A 22,386-nucleotide genomic window follows, 5' to 3' on the forward strand; every position below is an offset into this window, starting at 1 on the left:
GGGCCGCTCCATATTCAAATGTTTGTTTACCAATACTCATGAATATCAAGAACTCCCAGAACTTACAGGCCTATTTGCAGTCAGCGCTGACCTTTCGTAGAGCTCGGCGATTCTCCATTATAGCAGATTTTTGCAGTCGTGGACACCTCTCATGTTTTATTTATCTTTGAATTCATACCAACAACAACAAGCTATGCTGCATGTTGATGTCAGAAACAACTTTATGAAACAAGCAAGTGCTTTGATTCAAAATTCTTCACCCTTATCAAAAGTTCATTTTATATGCCTCTTCATACCAGTGTAATAAAAGATATGCTGCTCACAGTCTAGAGGCCCAAATGTGCATTGTACTGGACTCAACGCCATAAACACCTCGGTGTCAGATGCCTCAGGACACACTCGGGAGTGTCAGGCGGAGTTTAAGGTGCAATGGATCAGGGAAAAACCTTGAGGGCAAAGTGGACCTTGAAAAATATTTGACAGCTGGTCATAATGTTTTGGGTAATTTGCCATATAGGAAGAATTGTAGCAAGAATTAAGCTTTTCATTAATCATTAATTTATTTCAAGGTAATGTTGTTTATTTTATTCTACTTTATTTATTAAAATTCCTTCATATTACTTTATTTTTATATTCTGTAATGACACCACAACACATTCATGTGTTGCGTTTACTTGCAATAAAGGTTTTCTGATTCGCGTTTTCAGGTTAAAAATCGAGTTTTATAACAATGTGTGACTTTAATTTGTGTGTTGACGTCAGTGTATAAGTGGCCTCTTGTGAAGGTGTCCAGAGTGTCTCCCCATCGCTTGCTTTCAGTGGCGTAGGATACCCTCCAGCTCTGCTTCACACAACAAATACACTTTATTAAATACATAGAGTACTACACAACTTGGTGCGATGTCACATGATCTTTAACCTGACTTGATTTTTCAATTTCAGACTCATTTCAGCTTTCAAAGTCGAGTGGACATGAAGAAAAGTCCCTCACATCAGTTAGCTATTAAATACTGCTAGCAACGAACCATGACCGCCTGATTGCCTTTATTTCAACCTTCGCGAAGGTCACACGAACCCACCACTGGCTCACACACACACACACACACATTTACGCAACTCACAAGCAACAGATGGATCAGAAGACTGAGCAAGTGTATTGGAGTCTTTTCCTTTGACTCTTATTGGAAGACAAAATGAAAGAGAAGCAGGAGACCCCTGGAGGAGAGGCCGGCGCGCACAACAAAGACGACCAACAGAGAGAAAATCTACTGAAGACGTTCCAGTCTCCGTTCGACTCTGATCGACCGAGACCTCAGAGACGGACTCATCTGTTGGTCAAAGGTGAGATTGAGAGAATGTGCGTCATAAAATCAAATCAAAGTGGTTGATTCTTAAATTGGCTATGGATTAAATCTAGCGATCCTTTGAAATATGAGTTACTTTTTTGATAAACACAGTCAGTATTTCATAGAAAATTGTAATAAAATGAATATTTAAAGAACAGAAAATATATTAATTGGTGGCAAATGGTTTCATATTTTTATTTTATTCTATTATTTTACATTTTTCTACACCTTCTACAGGCTGGCTGCTCAAACTCCGAGATGTCTTGTGTTTGTTGTGTGGACTAGAGTGGTACTGCTACGCTGCACTCGGGATTTCAACCGCAACCCTCAGCTATGCCATGGATCTCAGCGTCACCAAGTTGATAAGAGGTAGAAACGCAATCACATTTCCTAAGCTGCCACATTACATTGGTCTCTTGAGGTGCATCCATCTAGAAGAACTGAAATGAGGGATGAAGACAGAGAGAATCAGAATCCGAATCAGAATCCTTTATTTGTCCCGCGAGGGGAAATTCGGTTTAAACAACAGCAGAGCAATATACAACAAATAAAACACCCAGAAATAAAATAATAAAATGAAAAAAATCTAAATAGAATAAAATAGAAATCTGCACCATATTATATATACACAACATATTTACAAAAACAACAAGAAGAGGTGCTGTTAAATATTTATCTTGCTGTGTTCTTGTTGTTGTTGTCTGAGAGTCTACATATCATAACCAAAAAACGGTAAAAATGTAAAATTAACAAGAAACAACTAAAATTGTTGCTTGAATGTAAATTTTTTTATAATTTTTTTTCAATATTCTTACAAGGGATATGAAAAACTTGAAGGTTGAACACTTTAACGTGTTATATTAAGATAAAAAACCTTTACTAAATAAGATAATATGAAAAAGATTAAAGAAAACTAATGCTTTAACTGTTTTTTTTCCAGCTCACAAGTGGCTTTACAGGAATCTAGAGGGCAACAGTCTGCTGCAATTCTTCTGTTGGACTCTTTACCCAGCATGCCTGTGTGCCGTGGCGTCCACTTTCTCTGACAACATCTGTCCCTTCTCCACAGGTCTGTCTTCACATTTAATTATGAGGCGCACGAGAGAAACAATGATTTAGAGAATTAATGTCACAGTTAGTGAGCGACTGCAGTCTAATTTTAGCTCATCAGACTGATGAGGAGATTGTTGCAGCTGCAGTTCTCAATTGTGATTAAAAATACAGATTAAAGATTCTTTATTATGGTAATATGAAATGTTTAAGGTTAATTAACACAGTATAGAAATGGATAATGTTATCGTTTGCACCTTTCTTATTCAACATCTTGTTATTGGAACCCTCCAGGGAAAATATAAACAGGATCTGGTTATAACTGGTTTTATGTTAAACTTGACTAAAGTTTTTGAAGTATGAATATATAACTGACGTATTATGCGCCATGTATTAATACATTATACACTTTTTAAATGTACTCAATGTAATTCAGTCACGATTCTTGTTTTTAGCGCCCTCTTGCGACTGAAACGAATTCACTGCGAACGATAAATTATCAAATACAGATGAGGTAAAAAAAATAATAAACGTTTATGTGTTTGTTAAATATTTATACACGTAAAGGAAACCATTAAAGCATAGGTAAGATAGTTATGCATTCGTATAAACTTGCAAATGTTTAGGTAAATGCCTCAAAATCTTTGATATTTATCCCATGATGCACCTCACAGCTTCACAGCACATACACGGTTGTATCAAGAAAGCATTGAAGAGGAAGAAGCTCAAAAGCGACCGAGGAATTTTTTAAATGCTTTCTCCGTTATCTCAAGAGACATTTCTCAGAGATTAAAAAAAAGAAATGTCTCCTGGCATCTTCAGGATCTGGGATTCCAGAGGTGAGAGTGATGCTTTCAGGCGTCCACATGCCTCATCATTCATCTCTGACCAACTTCTTTGCCAAGTTTCTGGGCCTCACCTGCACTCTGGCAGCGGGAACTTCCGTTTTCCTGGGCAAAGTAGTGAGTGACTCAAGCGTAATGACCTACATTTATCTTTGTAATGTCACTAAGTGTTTCAAGATGCGTTGGTGAGCAATTGAGAAGCATGTGCCTGAACTTCAGGGTCCGTTCGTGCATCTCTCCACCATATTGGCGGGATACCTGAGCAACATGTGCTCTCTGATCCGAGACCACAAGCAGGTAAAAGACTCTTCAATAACAGAATAAAGATATGAACAAACCTATCTGCAGAGTATTCACCTTTTAAGCAGTAAATGGAAGTTCAAGAAAGACTAAAAACCTTGTCCTCCAGGCAAAGTGTGATGGAGGGATGTTAGTTGCTGCTGCTGCTGTCGGAGTCTCCAGCTGCTTTGGAGCTCCTGTCAGCGGTGAGAGAGTGAAAACAGATTATATATGATCACATCGGCCTTTTATTCTACAAGGGCTCTTCACCTTTCCCCCGCCGAGCACCACCAGTGTATCAGGTCATTGCTCTGTCCAAAGACAATACAGAAATATAGGGCAATTTTATTTAGGATATTATAATATATATTTATATAGGCCCTGATAAGTTACTGTGACATAAAGAACACTAACCATATAGCGTTTTACTTTATTATGACGTTTAAATATATGTATATATATAGAGAGAGAGATTTAAACGTCATAATATATATATATATATATATATATATATATATTCACATACAGTATATATATTTTATTACATGTTTACATAATGTTTTTTCTTACAATCATTATCATCACTACCTGTTTACATGTGACCTAAATATATAATTCATCTTTTATTCTATTGATATGCATTTTAATTACCTTGTACTCGTACATACTTATATTACTGCATGTGTAGCATCAATACTAAGAAGTCTTAATAAAAACACTTGAAGCAGAAAAAAAAGAAACTTTTTTTTAATGTATTTTTTTAATCGCATTATGATTCACTCATTGTTGATTCGTTGGAACCTGCTTCTATTTTCTCTTAGTTTAATTGAAACCATTAAACGTTTTTGTAATAATTTTAAATTGAATTGAGTTAAACTGAATATTTTGCAGCATTAACACACCTTGAAAATCTGATTTTATCAACTTTTATATATTGTTTAATTTTAAATTATTGTTCATACTAGTTATTCGCTTCTATTCTGTTTTTACAAAGCACCGTGTGAAAGCTCCACTGACTTCCTCTCCCTCTTCACCATCTTTTATTTCCTGTCTTCTCCGCTCACACAGGTGTGTTGTTCAGCATGGAAGTCATGTCGTCTCACTTTGCCCTCAATAATTACTACCCATGTTTCTTCTCGGCCGCCTGCGGGGCTCTGACTTTCCGTCTGTTCCCGGTGTGGAGTGGAGAGGAAGGTGAAGGCGTTGAGAAATGTTTTGAATCTACTTACGTTCGCTGAAAATAGCATGACCCCCCAATTTATTTTGGATTTCCAGAAACTCTCCAGGCTTTGGTTCAGACTAATGTCTCCACATCTTTACATTTTCTCCCGGTGGAGATACTTCTATTTGCTTTTTTGGGGTGAGTCTAAAATATGATCTACTTCATCCTAAATGACTTCCTCCCTTTTAATCAACTGTGAATATGTGCACGACTCAAACTCTAAGGCTGTTGTGTGGAACGGTGAGCTGCGGTTATCTCTGCTGCCATCGCTGGATTCTGAACTTTACCAAAACCAACCCATTTCTCATCAAGATGCTGACGACAGAGTGAGAGCTTTTCTAGTTAAGATTCAATGTTTTAATGTGCAGAGTAGAGATTCCATTAAGATACATTAAGCGTTCACCAAGCTTACAAAGTAGAAGCCTAAAGCGGACATTGTAGTGACAACCTCCCACCACTAGATGGCGGAGTATTTACCTGCCCTTTTAACGTTTCTTCACAATGAGCTGCCAAATAATTGATGACAAAAAGGGCAACAGGACACACACACAAATAAAATAGTCTTTTTTGTTTTGTTGGTCTTATGGAAGCTTCTAAACCCACTGCTCAGTGACCTTTAAATAGTTTCAAAAGCCATTTTGGAGATTTGTTTTATTAAGTTTAAGTTATGGACCAGGTAAAGAAAAAATACTTATTGCAAATCACTTAATAAAAGCAGCACAACATCACACAAACATTATACTCACTTATTACTACTTGTTATTAAAGTGAGTAGGATTTTTGTGTTTGTTGTTTATTTATGTTTTGCATACATATTCACTGTAATAAATGAGTTAAGCCATTTTAATATATATTTAAAAATACATCATATTTTTTAATGGGTGGAATTAAGAAAACTTTCATGGATTCTTTTTAAACCATGTTTATTTTGCCTCCGTTACCTTATTTCTATTGATTTAAAATCATAAGATTTAACTTAAATTACTCCAACTTCCACTTAATTTCTTAATACAAATTTAGCATATTTTTTCCTGCCTATTATTTTATTTATGCATTTCTATTTGTAATATTTATAATTATGATACATTTGTCCAAATCAGTCAAAATATGATTACTGTTTGACATGAGGTTATATTCTGTCAACGAAACACATTCCACCCACACACATGCTTGGAGAGAATGATGTTGCAATCTTTATTTTAGTTAATATTTGTGTTTTTAACCTTAATCTTATGGATATTTGAATGCATAACTGATGTTCTAATTTGGTGACACTTCCTTAATATCGGCAGGAAGACTCTGTACTCGGGTGTGGTGGTCGTCCTTCTGGCGACTCTGACGTATCCTAACGCTGCTGGTGGTTTCATGGCTTCCGAGGTGAGACTCCGAAAGGAGTCGAGCATATTTATCATTCTAACCGCAGCTTCTCTCCTCTCAGTTCACCATGAAGCAGCTCTTGACCTCGCTGCTGGACAACACACAGTGGACCGCCGTCCCCAACAACACGTCTGCCGAGCCTCAGTTGAGGTGGAGCTCCCCGGAATCCTCGGCCCACCTCCCTCTGGCCGTCTTCCTCATCATGAAGGTACACGTCCCTTCAGACTGCAGACAGAAGCTACAGACCGTTTAACCTTTGAGGCTGAAATGTCGACTGAAGCCCCGATGCGTTCTCCTAGCAACGCTCCCAGACGGAGAATGGATTCAACAATTTTAAACCATTAGTTTAGTCGTTCCAGGAATCGTTCAAGAAGAGCATATTTTAGTAAAACGCGGATATGTATGAGACACGAGTGGAGATCTTTTCAAAGAACTCTTCTGATTCATACAACCTACATCATTGTTCTGCAAGTACATGACAGTCTTTCTCTCCATGATGCAGTTAGTCTCTCATCATGACCATGTTTTGAAGTTATTACTTTATAAAGTACTCCCCCGTCTGAAATCTCAGCAAACAAGAGGTTACGAGAGCGGAGCCCATTATGTCGTAATAATGGCTTCACTCCTCCTCCGGCCAACTGTAATCACACCCGCTTTGTTTATACAACAAGTCCCTTGGAGATGGAGACCTCTGGGATTGATGACCTAGATTGCTCGACCAATCACAGCAGAGTGGGTCAGTGGGCGGGGCTTAAGATCATTTTCCAATGTAAACATTTCAATGAAAAGCGAGTTTTGTACAGACAGACACGTACTGATGAGTACAATCGAGGTAAACGACCCATTTAAGAGACACTGATTTGAAAATGATTGTCAGCAACATCTGCAGGCATCTGTGCAAGTGTGTGTGTGTGTGTGTTCGTCAGCTGTGGATGCTGCTGCTCTCCTGCACGCTGCCGCTGCCAGCTGGGTATTTCATGCCAGTTTTCATCTACGGTGAGTTAAACTACACTCTAAATACAATCCTACTCCAACTCTTTTTTTTGCAGGCGCTGCTTTAGGTCGCTTGCTAGCAGAAGGTACAGCGTATTTGTACGCCGCAACAAACCCAGAGAGGGTTCACATCAACCCTGGTGTCTACGCTCTAGCTGGTACTTTACTTACTTAAAAAAAACTCTATAAAGCCTAAATATGAAATACAATGTTACTCAGGTGCCGCCGCGTTCTCTGGGGCCGTCACACACACTCTCTCTCCAGCCTCTTCTGGCCGTGGAGTTAACAGGCCAGCTCAGCCACGCCATCCCTGTTCTCATTGCCACGCTGGTCGCCAACGCTGTGGCTCGCCGTGGAAATCGCCCATCGTTCTATGACGCCATATCTATAAGCAAAAGGCTTCCACACCTGCCATCTCTAATACTAGCGTCTCTTCAGTAAGTCATTGTTATACTTGAGCAAACTCAGGTTTCAAACCATAGAGGAGCTGAAATAAAAAATCCAATCTTTCGAAGTGAAATAAATACCTAAATTGTTAGCCAGCTAGCAAGAAAATAAAATTATAATCCAGTAAGCACCTAAACTATAAAGATAAATGAATAACTAAATTATAATCCAGCTAGAACCCAAAGTATAACGCTAAATGAATAGTAGTAAGAACCTAAACTAAAGATAAATTAATAACTAAATTATAATCCAGCTAGCAACCAAAGTATAAAGATAAGAAAATAACTAAATTATATTCCAGCTAGCACCAAAAGTATAAAGCTAAACGAATAACTAAATTATAAACCAGCTACAACCCAAAGTATAAAGATAAACAAATAGTTAAATTATAACCCAGGTAGAACCCAAAGTATAAATATAAGTGTATAACTAAATTATAAACCAGCTAGCACCAAAAGTATAAAGTTAAGCGAATAACTAAATTATAATCCAGCTAGGACCCAAAGTATAAATCTTAGTGAATAACTATATTATAAACCAGCTAGCTCCCAAAGTATAACGCTAAATATAGAACTAAATTATAATACAATTAGCAACCAAAGTAAAAGGATAAGCGAATAACTAAATTATAATCCAGATATCACCCAAATTAGAAAGATAAGTGAATAACTACATTTTATTCCAGGTATCAATTTAAGTAGAAAGCCAAGTGAATGAATAAATTATAATCCAGCTAGTACCCAAAGTATAAAGATAAGAGAATAACTAAATTATAATCCAGCTAGCACCCAAAGTATAAAGTTAAGCGAATAACTAAATTATAATCCAGCTAGCACCCATCGTATAAAGATAAGTGAATAACTAAATTATAAACCAGCTAGGACCCAAAGTATAAATCTTAGTGAATAACTATATTATAAACCAGCTAGCTCCCAAAGTAAAACGCTAAATATAGAACTAAATTATAATACAATTAGCAACCAAAGTAAAAGGATAAGTGAATAACTAAACTATAATCCAGCTAGAACCCATAGTATAAAGCTAAGCGAATAACTAAATTATAATCCAGATATCACCCAAATTAGAGAGATAAGTGAATAACTACATTTTATTCCAGGTATCAATTTAAGTAGAAAGCCAAGTGAATGAATAAATTATAATCCAGCTAGTACCCAAAGTATAAAGATAAAAGAATAACTAAATTATAATCCAGCTAGCCCCCAGAAAATAACTAGATTATTAGGCCCCAACCAAAAAAATCATGAATAAAAACAAAACAAAATGATTACCCAGTTAGAACCTAAACTAGTAATTTAAACATATAACCAAATGGTTAACTAGCTAGCACACAATTGGCAAAATTACAGACAAGATTTTTAGGTAGAAACAAGCAAAATTGCATACAAGACAATTCCAAGTCCCAGTGTATATAGACTAAATAAAAAGTCAGAACCATATTGGTTCATAAAAAAGTCAGACTTAATAAACCAAATGTATTCTTTCAATGACGCATCTCTTTTACAGGATCTCCACAACACCAGTTGGGCAGGTTTTGGGAGGTAAAACCTTTCAGCTTCAGAGATCCGCTGGCTCAGAAGAGATTCAGCTCGCTGTCAACACCGGCACTCAATCCCAAATCCCCGTGGTGGACTCACACGGTGGGCTCATGAGAATATCTCCAAGATCTCTGCCTAAACACTCATCTTACGTCAAAGCCGTCTGACAAAATAAACCATCCTTAAGGCTTCTGGGGAGAATTTTGCCGTTAGCAGAAGCAAACGAAACCTCAAAAAAAATTCTATACGCATTTCCTTTGTGAGTCGCTATTCAATTGTAGCTTTCAAGAGCAAATCACGGGTGTGAACGTCTATAAGGAGCTGACGAGGGTGCGAAAATAGGTGGCCAGGCGAGGCTTTTCATCTGCAATCTGGGAGATGGGATTTTTTTATGTGAACAGGGCAGTTCGCCGTCATTATTATGAGAGTCACACACTTTAAACGGTACTGTGGTCCAGAACTTAAATTCCCTTTTTTCGGCTTGTTTCAAGGGTCGCCAATTTTCCTCGGGTTCGTCCTCAAATCGGAGCTGCTGACCTTCCAAAGTGAGGTAACTACTTCTGTAGAGCAGGGGTCAAAAGTCAGTGGAAAATACTTTCTGATAATGAGAGAACGTTGTCGCCTCCACAGACTACGACGAAGCCACTGGAGGAGATGTTTCACATTCACCAGAATACATTTCAAATATCGCCTCACGTCACCGTCCAAGAGGTACACGTCGATCTCTTCGGATCTTTTGTTGCACAGAATTCCTCTCGCCAGTAATTTTGCTGAGATGTAATGTTGCCTCTGCAGGCTCACAATATGCTGAATATTATGGGAGCTCAGACTGTGTTTGTGACGGAGGCAGGACGCCTGTTGGGGCTCATCACAAAACAAGAGGTAGTGTTTCCATTGTTATCTCTAAACGTGACGCGTCTTCTGTTCTTCCAAGAGCATCACAACGGGATTTGAACTGATTAACTCCTTCCTTCTGTTGCCTTCCTTCAGATGAAGAGAATACTAGAAGACTTGGCCAAAGAAATCTAATCATCCGTGCGAAGAAGAAGAAGAAAAAAAAAGAAAACATCCGCTGACCTTTTTAATTTGAACACATCTCCGGAGATAAAGGAGAACAATGCTGCACCAACAAAATTAAAATAAACTCATGTCGGAGGAGATGAAAAACTAATTACAAAAGACAAATCCCCACTTTGCGTCTGTGCTTATTGAAAATGCGTCTAGCGAGACGACATCGTGGACAATCTCCTCTCGGTTCGTATCTGTTAAAACACTTTCATATAGTTAACAATGTGTATATTTAGAGGCGTGAGATTCATATTAACACAGAGGCTGCTGCACTTTTTCAATTTACAAGGATGTCGGTGACAACAGCGGCAACAGTGACTTGATTAGAACTGTTTTACTAATGATGGATGATGCATAAAAAAAACAGGCGGATGCTAGTGACGCATAAGAAAGAGCGAGGAGTGAAAAGTAATTAAAAGATGCAGGAAAAGGCGGCAAGAGGTTCAAAGAATCAACAAATGAGCAGTTCATGTTCAACGAGATAAAAGACATAAAAGGGGGAACGATCGTTGAGAAATGAACAGATGTGGCCTGGATTTATTTGAGCAGAAATATTGAGTGCTAGATGACAGGCGGGTTCTTTTGTCCGTTTTCACAGTGCCCAAAGCCAACACAAAAAAATTGAAATAGAGGTTAATTTGTCACAGTCTACTGATTGCGTAAGAGTGTGTCATCTACTGTGGCTTTGTACGAAAATGGGAAAATCAATAAGGTCTCTTTTGAGTCACCGGTTCGAGCAACACGGCTCTTCTAAGTCCATCACGTCCTATTTTTAGCCTCTTATTTAAACACCTTTGTTGCCCCAGGGATCGTTTCATAAATCCTGATGTATTTGCCAAATTAAAATGCCATCAATTTATCCTTTTTCTATTCGAATGAATATATTTCAGCCTTAACGGCTTCATGTATTGATGTTAAAGAATAAATATTAAGTATCAAAAAGTACTTTTGTGTTGCCCTATATGATATCATGAATGGCACTTTTATAAATTATTGGTAAGATGTCCTAGACAAGGAGTTTAGTTTCCACATAAGCCAAGAAACTGTGACACATTGTGAAGCAGCCGAGTCTTAAAATTGTGATTTGTGAAAAAGTGTTTCCAAAAGCGACACTCAAATCCCAAATCAGATTGGATATTGATGGTGCTTTCAGGATGAACAATTATTTAACCAGAAATTAAATAAAAACAGCTTAATAAAGAACCAGCAACAAAACAAGAAGTGAAAAACTCAATAGTTAGTGATTTAAATGGTACTTTAACAGTCATTTCTCTTAAAGACTAGTTTCAATCAGTTTGCAATTTCTTCTTTTTTTTTTCACAATCATCTGAATCATAGCAGTATTTGGAACCTTTAATTAAAACAGTAATTCTTCAGTTTAATGTTCTCTTGCCTCAAATACCCTTTAAGGAACCAAAATTAAAACATGCATTTGTTGTCTTCATCCTCTAAGTGATTGCACTAATTAAAACTCAGTTTGAAAGCAGGGTTTTGTTTTCTTATGGGTGAATCAAAATAGTTTCCAAGTGGCCTTTTTTCCCCTCTGCTTCACCATCAATGAGCAACGCATCAGGGAATAAAAAAAAAAGGCCATCGGTTCAGCCTATTGTGTGATTAAATGACAGCTAGCGGCACTGGCTTCACATAAAGCTTATCAAAAAGATAACGTGTGCTTCTCTGCGCTTCTAGTCCAATTCACAATGTACCTATTAAATCTTACTGCAGAGAAGACAAACATACGAGTGAGTCATTCAGAGGGAGTAACTCAGTGGAATTGAGATACACTCTTTCTCCAACACCATTAAGGAGGACAACACACTGATGTATAAATTAGGATTTATGATATTTACAAGTCCTTCAATTACAGTTTAAACTCACAGTAAAACAGACACGGTGACTTTGAACACTGAATATCCAGCTTAACATTCACATGTAATGTCCAAAGATTTCACTTTTTCCTCAGCAGGGATTTGACCTCAAATAAAGTTTTAATCACATCAAAAATGAGGATTTGATTGGCGGTTGCAGTGAATGGTCCTAGGAATGTACAGGAATTGGTCTCGCAGAAGTCACCAAATTAAAACCCTCTTCATAAAATGTCTTCTTTTGCTGGGTTTCACTTCTTTCGCCGTCCAACAATCCACTCCGAGACCAGTTGCAGTCTCCGTCCCCTCCTTTGGCCAGCTTTCCAGAGAGTCTAATTGTAAAAAACATCGTCCTCTGAAAGTGAGCTGCTGTCCACGTGTCGCACCGTGTCCCCCACAATTGCAGGGAGTCCGTTCCCCACAGGAGGGTTGGTGTCACGATGGGAGCTTGGATTGTGCTGCTGGGATGCAGAGACTAAACTGGCTGCTAGGTTGTCGCTGTAGTTCTGAGCATGAATGCTATAGAGGTGGTGAGGAACCCCGACACTTCCACCGTCCAACAGGAAGTGAGACAGGAAAAGGCTCTGAGGAGCTGGAGACGCAGGGAAGCAATCAGAGCTGCTAACGTTAAATAACGTTTTTTTTAAAACCCAATTACTTCATTTATTTTTAATGCCATGGTAAGTATCATGTTTTATACACCTAAATATTTAATTATATTTAATTAAATTACACACATTGAGGATGAGCAGCTGATGTTTTAAATCTTTATTTTCCATTTTATTTGTGATTTTATCTTTATTTGACTCATAGCCAGCTGAGCTTCTCCACTAGTATACTATTAGGTTAAGCTTACAAAAGAAGCATATTCTAAAAGTAATAAAATGTAAATCGCCTTAAACGGAATTATCCTACAAACATAAATACGTATATTTACATTTTTAAGATTCAGGAAACATTTTCTCCAATGCAAAGACTCATTTTTTCTACTCCAAAATCTACAGTATTTGAAATCCACCGACAACATCCAAATAAATTACAACTTTGCAAATAAATATTATGCCTGTCGAAGTTTTTTTCTTCCTCACAAAATTACTGTATGAGCAAAACTGTGGTCACATCCCAGAATCTAATCTAAAAAAAACATCTTCAATGAGAAATATATAAGAGAGTTTAACTTTGGAGACAGTTGCTCCAACTGATGCAGTGCACCTTGGGAAGAAAATATTACTAATATTTAAATAAGAGAATAAATTATAAAACAGCTTATATGTGAGCATACCATATATAAAAATGTTGGCGTCCACTAACATCCTGTTTTGGATTTCTGAGGTAACCACATGTCTAAATGAGGCATATGAAAGTGAAAACATTCCTGACAGTAAAACGTGGTTTCCTGACCTTGCCTGCTGGTGGACGGTTGCTCTGAGTCATCGTCCAGGGACCAAATGTTCATGGAAGCCTCGGCCAAGGCGAACTGCTCAGCCACCCCTGCGAGACAACAACAAAAAACAAGTAAGAGACCAGAGCTACTGTCATCACTGGAACTGCACAAGATCTCTTCTCACCTGCAGCAAATCGAGCTTCCTTGATCTCGTCCGTCATCTGGGAGTAGAACTGTTCGTCCTCCTGCAGCTCGGCTCCCCAACCGCCCGGCCCTTTACCCCGAGCTGCATTTCCTCCAGCATTGCCGGCGCCCCCCCAACCCTTCCACTCGATCAGGTGAGCTACTCGACCTTGTGCCATGGCTGTCGGCTTGGTGATGTGCTCCTTTATCGTGGCCACCAGACCTTCAAAACGAGGAGGAGGAGAGATTCGTCTTGATGGAGTGGATTACACAGAGAGAGGATGAGAGAAGGACGTGAATATGAAGTGATACAAAAGCTGCCTGAGCAATAAAATACTGAATCTAGAGAGTGCAAACACAATTCTTTGAAATGTATATATTACCAAATTTTCCCTCTACACTCTAATAGAGGAAAAAAAACAATGATAAAGTTATTCAGGGTTTTAATACAAATGATACAATCCTTGCATTGACGACGCAGGATGTTCTGGGTTTCTATTGTCGAGGGATTATTATCAAATTTGATGCAGCCATTTTGTTGCCTTCCCATGAGCACAGGGGTCGACACGGGCAACATGAGTGGTCTGGCACCGGCTGTTCCGATCATTAGTAGATGTTTCAACAATTTGGAGGAACATTAGTGGACAACACGGGTCAGTCATGCCTCACCGGTCTCACAGTGTGTGTGGTTTGATCACTTTTTGAGATTTGGCTGCTCAAAACAGAGAGAAGCAAAAACAACAAAGGTTTGCGTCAAAAGTGGGGAAAATGTGAAGCAGACGGTCATAACGTCAAGGCTTGGACAGAGGACAGAAATACTCAACAAGCTTGTGTGCATATCAGATTTAGGACAAACTGGAAACTCTAGACACCATGACTGCTAATGTTTGACCTTTTGTCAGCGCTTGTATTATTATTAGCATTCAATCTTATATCTCATAATTTTATATTTATGTATTCATAGAATCATTCCCCTGATTTACTTCACTGACATGGATTTTTTTTTTGGATTGACCTATATTTTCTGAAATGTTTGTGATACTGTAAAAAGAAAAATGATACTATCGAGGGATATGTAACCACCTTATTATCTGAGTGTTGTTGTGATTGTGTGTCTGTGTGTGTGTTGAGAGAAGCAGCACCGAGCAGAAAAAAAAAAAAAAAAATCCTATTACTGACCTCCCATTGCTACTAACTCAATTTCCAAGCAAGCTTTGTCCAGCCTCTTATATATTTGAATTATAATGAAAGACAAGATGAGCTGCATATTTGTGTGTGTGCGTGTGTGTGTGTGTCAGTGTGCAAGAGCCTGGTTAGTCTCACCCATCAGAGAGGAGGTAGCCAACTCGCCAATGTCGTACTGGTCCGCCTTATCTGAGAGTGTTCCATTTGATGGCACCTGATCATCCTGGAGAAGAAGATCAACACCTTTAAGATAAAGTTTGAAAACAATTCCGCTATTTTTCATAGGTTAAGCTTTTTTAAAATAAAAATCAGTTGAATGGTAAAAGTTAAATTTAGACATAAAGTTGTCTAGGCTAAGACTCACATTGGAACAAGTCGGTTGACCCTCTGCAGTCAGTCCAGTCACGGGATAGTGAAGATCTACAAGAAAAAGGACAGAAAACATCTCTTGGCTCCATTTTCACAGCAATTTTTTTTGTGTCTTCAAAAGTCAAAATTGAAGTCAAGAAGAGGTAAATCAGTCAGTTAATTGGAAGCTGTCCGAAGAGTTCCCTTCCTGCTGATTCCATGATTGATGGAGGTGACTCATGCTCAGACTGGGGGGGATGGAAAATTTGATCGGAGTGGTCAGAGCACAGGAACAAGAATGCAAATGCACTGGTGGGGTTTCCCCAGGAGGTTGTTATGGAGAGGATGTTGCTTTGGAAACGGAGGAGCAACATGTCGTAAGTGGTGTTGAGTGTTTGGAGGTCCAATGCACTCAAGTTGGGCGTGAATAATTACATAAAGGTCCTGTTTAACTCTTTAAAAACTTGCATGTCAAACCTCAAAATTAATTTAAAACACTGACTGCAGAACTAGTTTGTCTTCTAATTGATGACCTTAAAAGTCATGAATCCATGAATCCATCCTTTCGTTAAGGCACAACAAGCACACAACTAAACAAATATAGTGTCAAATCAAGTTCATTTAGAATAAAGGTCTGTGAAGTGCAGATAACCAGGAATATTTCAGTGAAATCAAGGTTACACCAACAATAAACTCGCTGACGGGTTGGGGCTTCATATGATGGCAGCAGGTCATGCATCCACCCTGAAATGATGGGCTGAATCTTAACGCACACACAGGCGCACACGCCAGCCACCCTCTCTTATCTCCTGTGTTAGTCTGGAGCTTCCCAGCTGCTGCTGCGGTTGTTGTTGTTGTTGTTGTTCCTCTGCTGGTTGAAAGCGTCTGCTCTTTACACCTCTGTGAACAATACTCCTCTTTGTCTACTCGGAATATTTTCACTTCACATCGCATATAGAGCCTGAACATGACGCATGATAACCTGATATTTACGTAAATGTCCTGAGACGACCAGCTGCTGAAAGCTGGTTTCTTCTTTTGTTCTTTTTTAACTTGTTGAATCTTTTGGAAGTTACTTATTGTAAACCATTTGATCTGTAACTTGTTACTTTTTTTACACAGTTAAAACTTCACAGAATAGGAAAAAAGATAGTCATGGAAAAAAAAAATCTGATTCATGTCGAATTTACAGAAAATCCACAATAAAGCTAAGGATTTAAATCTTATACATGAGCTTTTAACTGTAGTTATCTATTTGACCAATAGAGGGAGTGACTTTAGTCCTACCTGGGCTAATACAATTAGCTCCTGTTCATGCAGACCGTTTACGTTTGTGTCCTAAAAGTTGAACAGAAGTTTTTCTCAAAACTAAAAATGTGTTGAAATGTATATACCAAATCATACTTAGCATTATATATATATATATATATATATATATATATACACATATATATACATATATATACACACACATTTTTTTAAATCTATCAGAATTATGACTTATGCACTTTCCCAAAAAAATGATATAAATAAATTGGATTCATTTTATGCAGTATACTGATTGACAAAGTGTGTTCTGGATCTGCCCCTGGGCCTCCTCTATGCTATGGCTGCCTATAGCCATAAAATGGTTCCATCTCTCACCCAACATACTTGAAGTTGAAGGATCTCATCTTAAGCCTGGACAAGACATTCTAGACTTTGTGCTTAATACTTGTTCTGGTCATGTATGATGATATCATATCCTCTCATACCATGTCTGCAAGTCATTAGATTATTCTTCTATCTGAATATAGCGTCGCACAAAGTATAGAAAGTCAAAATGACAACAAAATAGCTTTAATCGTCGAGTCATTCCGAACATTTTGCTCATTCCGAACAAAAAACGATCTGCGTTTACATCCACCATCCCAGGCTTTAACTATCGTGGCCCATCTGAAGCACGTAACGCAAACATCACATCAAAGACCCAGGTCACATCTTTCAGTCACGACAATTGTTGTCCTCCGCTGCTCAACATCCACTCATCATCAAAGTCTGGGATGGACGCAGATACTGAAGGTGGAAATAAGTTTCACACCAATTTTCTGCTGTTCAATTTCAGAGCCTAGCAAACATCTAGGTCAGGCAAAAAATATGTTCTACAAACAGTTTCACCTTCTGCTTCTTCTATTCTCAAGGATGTCAGCTGCTCATATCCACTCTAAAGCCACATATTCTCTTGCATTCAACTTCTTGATGCAGGTTCATCCACCCTCGCAAAACACAGGTGTCACTGACCTCTGTGACCTCTGCAGAGGCAGGCACCCATAGTCGCCGGAAAGCCGGGCGGTTATCTGGTCCCCATGGTGCGCCGAGGACGAGGAAACAGATCCGAGAGGAGGAGCTGGAGAGGAGTAAGAGCAGGTGCCTGATGAGCATCAGCTTCTTAGTGAAGAGAGGGAGAGAGAGAGGGGAGAGAGAGAGAGGAGGGGGACAAAAAGAGGGAGGAATGTGGAGAAAGTGTCAAAGGCAGTGCTGACGTTTCCTTAATCCCTCCCCTCTATTTTGTAGCTTCTTTTCTGCCCTTATCTTCTCACAGGTTTACTTCAATCATTTCAACCTTATGCGTCACATTTCAGACCATGTTCACGTACATTACAAGCATTCAAATACATTCTTGCCTCATATGGAAGGCAACATTGATAAAACAGGGTTTTTACAAAAGTGATTTGAAGTTTTTTTAATCTTTTAAGTTTGATGAGTCTAGTTGCCAGTTGTCAATCAGAAATAAGCTATGTTTACTCTGAGCCTCAAAGTAGGGCAACTAACTTATTTAGAGAAAAAAAAAAACTATTTTTTAAATGGTTTCGTCTAGTTAATAGGTAGAAAAGTTGATTTCTATATTCAACTAAAATGTAACTATTCTGATGATTTGTGTTAAATTAAGATGAACCTTCCAATTCAAATTATTTAACCATCTATCCATCTGACATTTCATACTTTAATTTGAACACAATCTTAACCAAGTGATCAGTTCTTTACTCCATCTTTAACTTGCTTTCCTTTCGTCCTTCAATTGTCATTAATTGTTTAAATAAACATCCAGCTTTCAACCATCCATAACTTATGAATTAATTCATTGGTTATCTTTCTACCCTTCTTTCTATCCCAGCTTCATCTATCCGTCACCAGTTCATATTTGTGTATTGATTCCTCAGTCTTTTCAAAGAGAGAAATCTATCATCCAAATATACACCTTTAATCATCCATCCATTTCTATTATCCACACATAATTCAGTATCTACTTTTCAAACACTATCAATTTATAATCATAATTGTACATATAATTCTTCAGCCATGTTGTAGCACCAATCCAATCTTTCCATTTATCTGTACATTCACATCAGATAACCTTTGGAAGCTGCGTATAATGTGGTTATTGCATAAAGAAGCTTAAAAAATGATTTTCCTGTTTCTTAATTTCCATGAAAAAAATAATAATTGCATGTCTTGTGATAGTAGTTGTCCCTGAGGCACAGCTCACATCAAAAGAATATTTCAGAATTTCCTGGAGATTAGCGTTTCCCTCCGTCTACAAATGAACAACCAGCTTGACTGACGTCACCCAAATCAACAGCCGGTCTCCCGCCATCATATGGAGAATCCTGTTACCACGGCAACAAAGCCACTCCAGACTTTTCGCTCTTTTACCTCAACTAATTGATCCAAAAATAAGTGCGACTGAAGATGTCACACATAGAGGAAGAGGTTGTTCACATTTGCATATAGAAGGATTGAATTCCAATTGTTTTGATCGCGTTTTTAAGTTGATCTTCAGAAAAGACCATCTCATCTACACACATTGACATTAGAAATTAAATTTTTTTATGATGATAGATGCTTAGATTTTTCTTAAAGATCATTGATACATGTTATTGTACAATTAAGATTAAATATATATAAGGTGAGTTAAAAATGTTAACAGACAACACTAATAAGATTTAAATAATCGTGGCCACGATAATACACGTAAGTTATTGCATTATAAAATTATATTATTAGCAAAAAAGAAGGGATCGTCAGAGAGAAAGAAACGAAAAATGCGGTATGAAAAATTAGCCTGGAGAAGTATGACCTCTAGTGTTCAAACACGAGAAGTGCAACAACATCGCTAAATAAAGTTTATCTTTAAGTACTTCTTATAATTCCCTTATTTGTGAAGTGCTCAAAAAATACATTAGGGCATTAAACAATAAGTGATCATTACTGTGGACAATAAGCTTTATCAAGAAGGTAATTTTTTTAAATTTCCATTATAAAGTGTTAAAATAAAGGGCAAAATGTCCAAGAAACTAAAGGATTGAACTAGTCATGAGGCTGAGAGTCTCACAGTCAGTCGGTCAGAGACTCTGTTTTTCTGCGTGGAAACACATGATCCAACATTAACTTTTCATATTCTATTAAAGTGTTTATTTAGCCATCTACACAGGAATCCAAACCAGATCATCAGCTGATAGAGAAAATCAATATATATTTTGTGATATTATCTCAGAAGTGGTTTCCAAACCGGCTGTGGAGTGTTTGTATCATAACGGGGGGAAAAAAATGAAATTTGCTGGATCAGACCACCGTGACTCACACACACACTTCTCTCCTGACACTTTTGGAGAAATCTAAACTCATTAACGGAGAACGAGAGTCAAAGGTCGCTGAAATACCAACAGAGTTCTGGATCTAGAAACGGCGCTTGTGGTTTCGATGAAAGATTATTTTCCTTCACACCGAGCGGCTCACATGGGATCCAAACTGCGGCCCTACTTATCCAACCACGGCTTTAGATTTGTTTTCATTTTACATTCGGGGGGTTCTGCTGGATTAAATCTAGCGCAACACGACTGCTGTTAGTCAGAGTTCAACAAGATTCACAAAACTCGGACACTTCCATTTTGGCTGAATTGACCTGGAAAACCATCCGCGACATTCTGTGTTTATATTCCACGAACAGTGAAAAGAGACACTCGTGCGAAAGAAGAAGAAACACTTTTGACGACCTTCGAAAGACAAACAAGTTCTGATCTCATAAAATGAAAATATCAGAAGCCACTTCCTGTCTTCACCAAGTGCTTGTTTTGAGGGAAATCTCGACTTTTCCAATTCACTGGCTTTTATCTAAAAAAGCAAAAGATGAATCTTTCCTTTCGCGATTCCTCATAATTGTAAACACATTAAGGCCAAAAGACGAGTTAGAATTTGCTCTGGTTGAGCAGTGAGTATATAAACACAAAAACCACAAGCGGAACTTTCTGCCTTTCGAAAAATTTAAATGTTTAAAGATAACAGTTGCTAAGCTTTTTCTCAAAGATCGATAAATATGAAATAATTATACTGCACAAGATTAAATACATGTAAGCTGGCCGAAAAATGTTGACACAACCTAATACGATTTTAAGATTCGGGGCCACAAGAATTTACTTAAGATTACTTAAATTATTCTTCTTCCCAAAAAGAAGGGAAATAATAAAGAATGCAAAGATTACTCTTTCCTGTCAATATTATTGTGTCAATTAATGTGTCAATTGCAGCCAAAAGACGAATGAACTGGTGCATGGGTAGTGACTGTATAAACACAAAAACTATTAGCAGAACTTTTGTGTTCTGTCCAAGAAACAAGAAAACTGATCCCAGTTGTTACTTTGAACTGCTTTCCATCGTTTGTGAAAGAGAAGGATTGTACAGCCGACCCGACCCGGAGGACCGTCTGGACCGACATCTTATTTCTCTTGGTTGAAGTTTCGAACCTAAAAAAGTGTTCCTTTGTCGGTCGTGACGACGTCGCTCATTCATAAATCAGCGGCGAACGTGTGAAAAAGCTCCTGCTTGGCATCCGCCACGTCGGTGAACTCCAAGGACAACACCGAGTTCTGGGAACCTGAATCACAATTGGGACTTTTTGTGGCTTGTCTACACGCGAGACGGTGACTGGGAGGAAAGCTCTATTTCCATTTGTCTCAATAAATTAGCAATAGCAGTTGAACGCTCTGTAAGTTTGAGCGCAGGAATAATATTAGCCCAGGAGAGGCGTGATGGATGAAAAAACCACTATCTCCCGTTTTCCCCAAACCTTCTCATTTTTTCCCACCGATCCCCACCCAGCTGCGAGTTTCGATGACACAGTCAAAAAAACCTGGTGGAGGATGTGGACGTGGGCAGGACTTTTTACTTGCTAATAGTTCTTGGCGAGCGCCGTCAAGGCTACACCAACAGGAAGCTGCATTAATCCCGAGCCCAGCTGAACCTTATTCACTGGCATCATTTTTTTTGTTGCAACGCCTGGTGCCAGATTCTACAGCGGACCACCGAGGAACAGGAGTGGGAGTCCTCGGGGCTGGAGTGGAACCTCCCTCCATGCGCTCCCTAATTGCTTTAATGACCGTTATTATCTGCTGGGGTGCTCGGGGTGCGGAGGACGATTAATGGCTTCCAAAACAGATGCAGACAGACGGAAATTAAGACAAGAAGGTGGAGGAGTTTCAAAGGAGGGGAAAAAGTCACACATCCTTGCTGTGTTAGAGAAAACAAACAATGGATGCACTGATTGTTTCGACTTTTCCCTACAATAATAGTATTCTTAAAATAAAATGAAGCACCAAACACTTTCTTAAATAGTTTTGTTTCCATATTTTTTGTACCTCTCACAATTGAAACAAATATTGTTGAAAACTTACTTACACCCTACAATTTCTAAAGATGCACCTTTTTAACTAACTGTTTAACTTATATTGGGACTTGCTTCTTAAAAGCTAAACTCTGTATTGATTTAAACTTTTGGATTTAAGTGTATATTCATGCAAACGTAACTGTAGGTTGTAAAGAAACAAATTAGGCTTCAAAACCTTACCGTCTTTAAACAAGTGAACAAACAAAATGGTGTAACTTACGTTGCTAACTTGTTGTTAGCATTAGTGCGACGTTCACGTTCCATTCCCGAGTCCGTCGTTCACTTTAGGATGAAAAAACAACAACGCATGAGATAAAGTTATATCAAATAAAGAAAGTAAAACACATAACATCGTGTCGAAGACATTTTCTTTCGAAAAATGGACATTTAATCTTGAACTTCATACGCTAGTTCACGCGCCATCACCATCATGGTTACCTGAAGTGGACACTCGGGTTTACTTATGGTTTTCTTATCACAATATAATATTAATAAATTAATATTAATTAATCGACCTAATTTACACATATTATTTGGA

General features: G+C 38.2%; 2 protein-coding genes across 4 annotated transcripts; one reads left to right on the top strand and one right to left on the bottom strand.

Moving 5' to 3' along the window:
• Window positions 1–1,151: 1,151 nt before the first annotated feature.
• Window positions 1,152–11,128, top strand: clcnk (chloride voltage-gated channel K). Its single transcript, XM_087781877.1, is given in 20 exon segments — window positions 1,152–1,341; window positions 1,584–1,715; window positions 2,287–2,415; window positions 3,219–3,358; window positions 3,461–3,538; window positions 3,651–3,726; window positions 4,589–4,714; window positions 4,796–4,880; window positions 4,967–5,068; window positions 6,035–6,119; window positions 6,181–6,327; window positions 7,046–7,115; window positions 7,169–7,270; window positions 7,332–7,378; window positions 7,380–7,549; window positions 9,084–9,217; window positions 9,607–9,665; window positions 9,746–9,826; window positions 9,911–9,997; window positions 10,106–11,128. Coding segments are annotated over 20 exon segments (2,037 nt in total). The 5' UTR covers window positions 1,152–1,193; the 3' UTR covers window positions 10,145–11,128.
• Window positions 11,129–12,019: 891 nt separating this feature from the next.
• On the bottom strand, window positions 12,020–22,386 carry fam131c (family with sequence similarity 131 member C). Of its 3 annotated transcripts, none has more exons than XM_087781880.1 (8): window positions 22,287–22,386; window positions 22,069–22,130; window positions 17,429–17,534; window positions 15,165–15,220; window positions 14,939–15,023; window positions 13,617–13,838; window positions 13,450–13,539; window positions 12,020–12,640 (listed from the first exon to the last, which is right to left on the bottom strand). In XM_087781880.1, the coding sequence occupies exons 3-8, from the start codon at window positions 17,457–17,459 to the stop codon at window positions 12,381–12,383; spliced, it is 744 nt and encodes a 247-aa protein (XP_087638006.1). In that variant the 5' UTR covers window positions 17,460–17,534; window positions 22,069–22,130; window positions 22,287–22,386; the 3' UTR covers window positions 12,020–12,380. The 3 variants fall into 3 exon arrangements, with proteins under 3 accessions (XP_087638006.1, XP_087638005.1, XP_087638004.1); XM_087781879.1 differs by having other exon boundaries at window positions 17,429–17,572; XM_087781878.1 differs by having other exon boundaries at window positions 17,429–17,575.

This window comes from Callionymus lyra, chromosome 19, assembly GCF_982586985.1.
Source record: "Callionymus lyra chromosome 19, fCalLyr1.hap1.1, whole genome shotgun sequence".
NCBI classification, from domain to species: Eukaryota; Metazoa; Chordata; class Actinopteri; order Syngnathiformes; family Callionymidae; genus Callionymus; species Callionymus lyra.

Bases quoted from the DNA above. Each gene is read 5' to 3' on its own strand.
- fam131c (XM_087781880.1), bottom strand. From the start codon at position 17,459: ATGGGTGCCTGCCTCTGCAGAGGTCACAGAG. The intron at 13,540-13,616 runs GTGAGAAGAGAT...GTTGTCTCGCAG, and splicing joins GGAAGCTCGATTTGCTGCAG to GGGTGGCTGAGCAGTTCGCC. The intron at 12,641-13,449 runs GTCAGGAAACCA...CTGCGTCTCCAG, and splicing joins ACCGTCCACCAGCAGGCAAG to CTCCTCAGAGCCTTTTCCTG.